Genomic DNA, 9,019 nt, shown 5'->3' on the forward strand with positions numbered 1-9,019 from the left:
ATCGATCAAATAGATGATAACTTTTGTGGTTAAAAGGAATCGGACAACCAACAATTTAACCTTAAACCTTATTATATGATCTGACAACATAAATTAATTATAATTATAACTCTTTACTGTTTATATATAATCATTTTTTCTCTGTATTAATCTTTGCCTTGTGTAATGACATTCTTTAATTATAATTGTGAAAATGCAATTAATTAACATTATATTTCATTCCCATGAGAGCCTTAGATCGCCTAAAATCAAATATTTCTATTTCTATGATTCAAAACTAATTATTATAAACATAATCCCAAATTGAACCAACTTAATTAATGATTCAAGAAAATGAAAAAGGACAGAAATCTCAATATATTCATAAAATTCATCAGATATTAGATTAGATCAAAACAGACATTATTCCTAAACCCAACTGTATGTATTAAACCTAAATTTCAGATCCAGCATTAGAAATTTAGTATTAAAAAAAAACAAAAAAACTATAGAAAATTACCCAAATCGATGTCTTTTTTTTTTCTTTAATTTCCTCTAGGAGTAGCAACTCCTCCATTATTGACACTAGCATCCATCATCTTTCGAAACTCTTCAAAACTGACACATCCATCTCCATCCGAATCAACGCCCTTAATCATCTGAACACAATCGTCCACAGTGCACGACATCCCCAACCGAGTCAAGACCTGGTACAACTCACTAGACGAAATAAGCCCATTCTTGTTCTGATCATACAGATCGAATGCATCTCTCAACTCACTCACAGCGCTACCACCGGAACTCGAGCGGCAGAGTTGAGCAAACTCCTCCAGATTTATAAATCCATCTTTGTCGGTGTCTACATCATCCATCACGCGATCTAGCTCCGCGATTGTGTAAGTAGAGCCCATGGCTTTCAAAATCCCACCGAGCTCGGCGGTCGAGATCTTGCCGTCGCCGTTGGTGTCGAACTGGTCGAAGACTTTTTTGAGTTCCTTCATGTCTTGGAGATAGAGAGCCATCGTTATGCGTTGCACTTGAGGAAAGAAAGATGTGGTTGGGTATATTATAACAAGGACAGAGAAGAGGGAATTGCGGTGAAAACGTGGGACAGCGGGAGTGGAGGAGAGTTAAACGCGTTTGGTCAACATAAAAAAAGGTACGGAAAAGTAATTAAAGTGACTTAGTGGGGTCAATTATTTTGGCGGGTATATTCAGCGTTTAACCAGCGTTGCCAAACATTGAATAGTATTATATTGAATACATGTTGAATTTGCTATTTAAGGTTTCATTAGACGTTAAGTTTAAGTCAAAATTTATTATTTTAAAATTAATTTAGAATATAAATTTTTTAAGTCTGTAATTAATTTATTTTTTGAAATTCAGAAATCTAAAAAAAAAAAAAAAATTAGAATTAGAAAAGAAATTCATTCAGGTTGTCTAAAAAAAAGTAATTACACATTGCTCGATGATAAAACTGAAGATAATTGAAATTATTTCATTTCTATTAAATGTCTATTCTCGTATAGCAAGTGTATCATAATAGATATTAAGAAAGAGAATTGGACAAAGACTGTTTGCGACGGTTACAGGCCAAATAGCCTGTCCTATACTATGTAATAAATAGAAGGCTGCTTCTAGTGGACAACTAGGCTGTTCGGGAAGAAGGAACAGTTCGGGATTAAGCTTCTTTACCTAATATGTCCATCATTGAATACGACACTGTGAATAGAGATAGAGAGAGATTGAAGTTACTTCACATTTGGAAATTTCTATTTTCGTTAGATTGTCATTCTAACTCATAAGGAAAAAAATTTTATTAAGACGCTAAATGAGTGGGAATAACATCATTGACTGTACAACAAATGATAGATTCCTTATATTCATTGGTAAAAACTTTTATAGCTGAAAAGATTCAAACTCAGAACTCTCTCTCCATCCTTACATATCCAAAGTAAACCAACAAATGAGCTTAGCTGCATATGATGTTTGTGGAAAGCCAGATATCTACCCTTCTGCTATATGGTTCCAAACAGGAATTACCCTCTTCAAGTGTAATTACTTTCTCTCCTTTTGATCTCCTCAACCCTCCTAACCACTGACAAGTTGAGTTCTGATATTAAATCATCCTTTTGTATTGCCATGTAACTTGTCAAGAATCCGCCAGGTTACAGCATCAGGGGTCAGGCCATTCTTTCGCATTTCATTTACAATTTGGTAAGCTTCTTTCTTCATGCCTAAGTTGCAAGCACTGTCAATCACGATATTGTAGCTAATGATATTGGGATAAACCCCCGAGTCTATCAGTTCATACAGGAAATGGCAAGCCTCATTCAAATTTCCTGATCGACAAAGCCCTTTGAGAATGGAAGCATAAACAAAATCATCATGAACTTTTGACGGCCAAATAACTTCATCCCAGAACTTCTTAGCATCTTCAATTTGGCCAGAATCACATAATCCATCAATTATTATTGTGTAAGTCTTACTGTCGGCAGCCACGCCATTCCCCAACATTTTACTAAAAACCATCATTGCCTCATTTGCTAACTGAAGTTTAAATAAACCCCGAAGAACTGCATTATATGTTACTACACCAGGACTAATATCATTTTCGAGCATTACTTTATTCAATAGATTGAGAGCCTCTTCACTTCTTCCAACATTTAATAAGCCCCCTATGATAGTTGTGAAGGTCACAGCATCTGGAGCACAAAATTTTCCCATCATCATATCATTTAGCACCTTCAAAGCTTCTTCAATCCTTCCCATCTTGCAAAACCCGTTAATAACAGTGTTAAGAGTGATCACGTCTGGTTGACAATCTGTTTGCAGCATATAAACAAGCACATTTAAAAGTTCAGTTGCATTATTCATAAGACAAAGAGCTCTCATATAGATGTTGTAAATTCTAGTTCTATCCACTCCTTTCTTATTCAACATTAACTCTAGAACTATCCTTGCCTTGTAAATATCCATTTCTTGGCAAAGAGCTTCCACTAAAACCTTAAAAGTATATTCCGATGGCAGGTAACCAAATTCAATGCCTTCTTCAAACAATTGATAAGCCCTCATGCAGCCTCCCTCCTTGCAAAGCCCATGTATAATAGAATCATATGACACTAAACTTGGAATAAAACCTCTCTTTCTCATTATATAAACAATTCTTGAAGCACCATGGTTCTTTCCAACTCTACAAAGCGAATCAATCATATGCCCATAAGCAAACTCCTCATTAACACACTTCCCTTGTGGCATATCTTCTGCAATACTAAAGACATCATTGAAAAACCCTTCTCTACACAAAGAATCAATCAGATTTCCAAAAGCAGCACTATTCACAGACTGATCTTCTTCATCCTTCATTCTCTGCCAAAGATTGCACATCAGCTCCTTCCCACGTTCAACATCTCGCTTCGCCAAAACCCCACGAATCAACACGCTATAAGTCAGAGAATTAGGTACTATCCCATACTCGTGCATTTCATCGAACACCTTGTGTGCAGAAGATACTTCACCTACTCGACAGTACCCATTAATCAAACTAGTATAAGTAACGATATTCGGGCAATGCCCTCTACTGATCATATCATACAACAATCTATGCCCTATATTGGGGTGCGAAACTTCACAGTATTGATAAATCAAACGGTTATAATTAATTAAAGAGGGCACGAACTGCGGCTTAACATCAAACAAACGGCAAATGGCATAGAATGTGGAATGTGGAAATTGAGAATCAAGCAAGCGAGCAATTATTACATTACAAGTTCGTTCATCAGGAATGCAATTAGAGGAAATGGAGAGCACAAACCGGCGGTGAGCTTCATTGAAGCGGTTTGCTTCACAAAGCGCATGGATTATACTGCTGAGGTTAAGAGAATCGGGGCGGTAGCCGCGGAGGCGGAGATGGTCGAGAAGTGCAAGAGCTTCATCTACTTTGCGGTGTTGGGTACAGAGATCGTGGATCTTTCTGGTCCAGTAAGAACGGTTGGCAATGGAGATGGCTTCTTCGTGATCTTGGTGCAGCGGTTCGGTGTTTGGTAGCTGGTAAGTGGAGAAGAAAGAAAGACGTATAAAAATAGGATTGAGAAGAATTTGGTTCCTGAAATGGATGAGAAGCATATTTTAGGTGCATGCTTGTCTGCAACTGCAACTGCAACTGCTATGGTGATGTGAACTGGACTTTAATTTCAAGAATTCAAGGCTTCTTTTTGGTTCCCTCCAACACTGGTATTCAACACATATAATTTTAAATGGGTCGGGTTTGGATATGATATTTTTGAAAAGCTAGGCATGGCCGATGATTGAAACGCCGGTCAGTATAAAATTTTTAAAATGTTGAATTTTAATTAGCTTTTGAACCGTCGATTCCGATCCGATTCTATCTTGTTCTAGTATGATTCCAATAAATCATCGATTTCGATTACAGTTTTGGCGATATATATATATAATATGTTACATCTTTCTTTCGAAAAAATTAATGAGTTTAAAAAATATTGATGAATATTATTTTGAATAAATTTTAGAATATTCTACTCGTATAAGGATAAAATTAATTAATTTTATAAAATAATCAAAAAATTTATTCGTTTTATTTTATCTAAACGTTATTAATTAAAAAAATTGTTAGAAAATTTTCAAAAGTGCTTCGAACAATGTAATTCTGAACTAAGTAAACAATATAAAAGAAAAAAAAAATAAAAACAATATAATTTTACACTAAATATTTCTTTTTTTTACCATTTTACTTTTTTTAATTCTTAACTTTTAAGTAAAGCGTATTATTAAAATATTATTTAGATTTTAGAGGTGTATGGAAGCTAAGTGATTATCATTTTGAAAATAAAAATAGAAAATTTATGGTTCGAACTGGATTGAAAACGCCAGTTTTAAATCGATTCAGGTTCAGATTTTAACATTCACGTGAACCTTAACTAGCCCTTGAATCGCTGGTTCCAATTCAAAATTTTGAATTGACGGTTCCGATCCGATTACATTTATCTACAAATACGATTCGATTCCAATTCAAAATGAACCGGTCACCATTTCTAGCTATTTGTTGTTCTATCAAAATCAAATAAATAAATATATTGAGCCTACTTATCATCGAAGCTCTGTCTTCTCTCCTTTTCAGTCCACATGGTTTATGCAACAAAGCTCAGTCTTTCTTTTAATCTATGTAATTTCAATCCAATGGTCATTGGGATCTTGATATGAATCAAATAATACGACGACGTTTTGATGGAATTAAGAATGCTCTGTGTTTTGTAAAGTGCATAAATATTTGGTGAGAGTTAAAGAAATAGTGCGTAACAATGAAGAAACATTGGTAAGAAAACATCATGAGCCAAATGTTAGTTTGTTAGAATAACTGTCACTTTGTTAGAGACTCTTGTCATTCTGTTAGACAATTAGTTAGCTCATTAATTGTTGGTAAAAAAGAGATTTGCTCATTTGTAAAGGTAACTTGATTCATTTGCCATCTTAATTGAATCTATTCTCATTTTTCTTCTCTTCTTCTTGTTATTCTCTGTTCTATTTATGCTTCTTGAACTAAAACCCACCTATCAGTTGGTATCAAAGCCAACGATTTCCGGCTATTGGTGATGGAACTGCTACTCAATCTCAGGAGGCCACAAGGAAAGAAATGAATCTCTTGATTAGAGAAGCAGAGCATAGGCAAGAAGCTAAGCTACAGGACATGGTCAAAGAATAAAAGAATTTAATTGCTTGTCTTAGTCACCAACAAACTGAGGTTATGTGCAATACAACTAGACCGGGTATTTCTCAAACCACCGGTAACATGATTGTTGATGTTATGCATAATCACTATGGAAATAATACTAGATTGGATTTTCCTAAGTTTAATGGAAAAGGTTTAGAAGGCTAGTTGATGAGATATGATTACCATTTTGGTGCGGGGAAGAGTTGCTTCAAGAAATAAAGTCATAATTGTAGCTTTAAACTTAGAGCGGGAAGCAATTCAATGGCAATAAGGGTTTGTTAAGTTGAGGGGAGAGTGGGCACACGAAGACTGGAACGAGTATGTGAGATATTTGAATGCTAGATTTGGCAGTAATTCATTCAATGGTTATGATATAAAATTATGTGTAATTTGATATTTTATGTTTTTTCATTCTATTCTGTATATTCCTATAATAAAATAAAGAATAAAATGTAGTTTTTATTTCGTGTTGCATATTAAATACGAAAATATAATTTTTATTATATGGCGATAGTGGTGGTGGTTGTAGTAGAGCGGTTGATAAGATGGTGGTGGTGGTAGTCGTGGTATTGTTGCGGCGGCGGTGGTAGAGTGTTTGAGGTGGTTGAGGTTGGGGTGGTGGAGTGGCGATTGAGTGGTGCTGATAGTGCTAGTCGAGCAATAGTGATATTGGTAGCCTTTTGATTGGGGTGATTTGATGTAATTGGTATTATATATGCTTAATGTAATAAACATACATGTAATTTTTTTTTTATGTAATGAATACTACATCAATTTAAATTATTACACATGTAATTTCAATTATATTACACTGTTAAAAAAGTCTAACCAAATAATGTCAATTTAATCAGTCATGTAATGTAATTTTCATTCCGTTGCTGGATTAATTAAATATATCAAACATGGCCTTAAATACAAGTACTCGTCCGATTTATCATGGAGACCATCCTGAATTGAAGTACTTGGTATCAACTTCCAAAATTGTCAGAGGAAAATAATAATGAATTACGTAGGAACTCAGTTGACCTAGTATATCTCAATCATTATACTTGGTAGATTCATTAATCATGCATAGGACTGCCACATGAGTACAATTATTAAATTTGGTTCCAAAAAAATTCATTTAAACTCGTTAATAAATTTAATGGGCTAAATTTGAACCGAGCTTTAACTCAAGCATTTAAATGGTAAATTTTTTTGAGTTCGACCCTTTGAAAGTTAAAAAGTTCTTTTAATTATAAATTGTAAGACAATCCGAATTTTTATTCAATTTGTCTCTAGGTACTTCAATTTTAAACTTGTGTCAAAATTGCACCATAATTACAAATTCTGTCATTGATTTTAAAATATAATAAATATGGAGCCAACCAAAGTTAATTAAATTACAAGTCGTAAGCGCATAGAATAAGTTAATTAGCCCCGTCTGAGCAAATCAAATCAAATGATCACTTTAAGAATTTTTTTTTTCCTGAATTATATAAGATCAAGGGTCAAATTTAACCATATATTTCTTTTATAAACAAAATAAATTCAGGGATAAAATAATAATTTACTTCAAAAAATTTATTAATCAGATTTATTCAAACCTCGCTTTTTAAGTTTTAACTCCGTTAGTTCAAGAGGGAATATATTTAGGATGATCACGCGGAGATTAGTCACATCAACTGCAGACACTCTTCACTTTTCAGCTCATAGAGAACCTAAACCAATAACTTTACTTCTAAAAACATCCTAATTTCCCATTTATAATATAATCATCATCTCATATCAAATCAAACTACCCATTATAATATAACAATACGAAAAACAAAACAATCCACAAAGCAATTAAAATATAACACACTACACTAATTTAATTAAATATAATTAACTAAAACACAATAATTAATTAATTAATCAACGGTGATGAGGGCAGAAAGTGACCAAATAGTTCCCACGAGTGCAAGTAGCAATGCTTGTAGGATCATCATAGGCATAAGAATAAGCTTTAGGACAGGCTGCCTTGAAAATCCTTGAATAAGCTGTTGGCTTGCAAGTTTGGGGGTTCCCAAAGCTTCCTGTGCAGCAATATCTTGGAGAGTTAAACGCAAAACAAGCACTCTTACAAGCCACAACTCTCCTGTTATCTCTTGACCTCACTTGTAACCCAACTGGGCACATCAGGTTTAGGTCACTTATGCACCCTGCGTAGCTGCATTTTCCAGATCCCTTAAATGGGGTAATAGAAATTCCAAGATTATACCCATCTACCAAGCTTACATCGTAGAAATCTTGGTCATTTCCCAAAGTGATTTCTGCTAATGTGGCTGGAGGAGTACCTCCTAGACCATTGCAGTAAAGAGATCCACCACAGTCACCGGTAGCACACCGTCCACGGCCTGAAGCGTCGAATGAGCAGCCGTGGCGACCCCAGAAACGGCCGGACCAAAGGGGAGGGAGATTGAGAGAGTACGCCTTGTTTGGTAGGAGCTTGAAGCCTCCGCGAACTAAGAGTGGCTTCCCTGCACTTGGTTGAATGCCTGGCCATACCGGATGGGTACACTTGTTGTATAGTGTTATTGTTGTTGATGAAACCTCCACTGTAAGCAGTAGAAATTCAAAATACAAAAAGCCATTAAAAAAAGAAAACTAGCAGGTTAGATTTAGATCTTACTAAGAAGAGAAGAGGAGTCAAAACTCAAAAAGTATGGTACCTGGAATGAGGGAGATAATGAGAGTGAAGAACAAGAGACTGAAGAGAGATCTCAGCATTATCGCCATAGATACAGCTGGGACTGAGACCGAGTAAATGAACACCACAGAAATGTAAATCAGGACAAACAGAGAAGAAAGAGAGTCTCACTCTCTCTACTCAGGTGGCAATAGCTCTGTTTTTATAGAAGGAAAGGTAAGGGTTAGGGTAATTAATTAAGTTGGTGATTACTGTCAGTGTTTTTTTTTGAAAAAAATTCAGCAAAGTAGGTTGAAATGTGGTCCCATGAGATTGATTTTGATTGGAGTGAGAAAACTATTTATTTTTCCAAAAATCAAGTCAACTTTTTCTTTAAATTTATAAATAAACATTCATCTTCAAATGGAAATAAGAATATTTTTGAAATATTTAATTTATCCAAAATTGTTATTTTTATCAATTTGAGAAATAATATCAATTGGATCCATTTTTGTACCGTTTAGTACTGTTTATATACACAAGTAAATTACAAAATGTGAAAGTATTAGGCTAAATAACCGGAGCTAATTATCCTAAATGATACAGCTGTAATCTCCTAAGTTATAAGACTAATATAAGCTGTATCATATCTTCAGTGTAAT

At 34.6% G+C, this 9,019-nt stretch overlaps 3 protein-coding genes across 3 annotated transcripts; all 3 read right to left on the reverse strand.

Annotated features, from left to right (window-relative positions):
- Positions 1-334: 334 nt before the first annotated feature.
- Positions 335-1,047, reverse strand: LOC149494149 (Calcium-binding EF-hand family protein). Its single transcript, XM_089724616.1, has one exon. The coding sequence runs from the start codon at positions 999-1,001 to the stop codon at positions 525-527; it is 477 nt and encodes a 158-aa protein (XP_089580742.1). The 5' UTR covers positions 1,002-1,047; the 3' UTR covers positions 335-524.
- A 734-nt stretch (positions 1,048-1,781) lies between these two features.
- On the reverse strand, positions 1,782-4,294 carry LOC149494150 (Pentatricopeptide repeat (PPR) superfamily protein). The gene has a single exon (XM_089725517.1). The coding sequence runs from the start codon at positions 4,102-4,104 to the stop codon at positions 2,104-2,106; it is 2,001 nt and encodes a 666-aa protein (XP_089581643.1). The 5' UTR covers positions 4,105-4,294; the 3' UTR covers positions 1,782-2,103.
- Positions 4,295-7,469: 3,175 nt separating this feature from the next.
- ATLP-1 (Pathogenesis-related thaumatin superfamily protein) lies at positions 7,470-8,568 on the reverse strand. The gene is made up of 2 exons (XM_089725327.1): positions 8,401-8,568; positions 7,470-8,286 (listed from the first exon to the last, which is right to left on the reverse strand). Exons 1-2 carry the CDS (start codon positions 8,465-8,467, stop codon positions 7,604-7,606), a joined length of 750 nt encoding a protein of 249 aa, XP_089581453.1. The 5' UTR covers positions 8,468-8,568; the 3' UTR covers positions 7,470-7,603.
- Positions 8,569-9,019: the final 451 nt, after the last annotated feature.

The sequence above is a fragment of the Jatropha curcas genome, chromosome 8 (assembly GCF_041381405.1).
Source record: "Jatropha curcas cultivar XTBG-Jc1 chromosome 8, XTBG_Jcur_1.0, whole genome shotgun sequence".
In the NCBI taxonomy this organism is placed as follows: domain Eukaryota; kingdom Viridiplantae; phylum Streptophyta; class Magnoliopsida; order Malpighiales; family Euphorbiaceae; genus Jatropha; species Jatropha curcas.

Bases quoted from the DNA above. Each gene is read 5' to 3' on its own strand.
- LOC149494149 (XM_089724616.1), bottom strand. From the start codon at position 1,001: ATGGCTCTCTATCTCCAAGACATGAAGGAACTCAAAAAAGTCTTCGAC.
- LOC149494150 (XM_089725517.1), bottom strand. From the start codon at position 4,104: ATGCTTCTCATCCATTTCAGGAACCAAATTCTTCTCAATCCTATTTTT.
- ATLP-1 (XM_089725327.1), bottom strand. From the start codon at position 8,467: ATGGCGATAATGCTGAGATCTCTCTTCAGTCTCTTGTTCTTCACTCTC. The intron at 8,287-8,400 runs GTACCATACTTT...TACTGCTTACAG, and splicing joins CATTATCTCCCTCATTCCAG to TGGAGGTTTCATCAACAACA.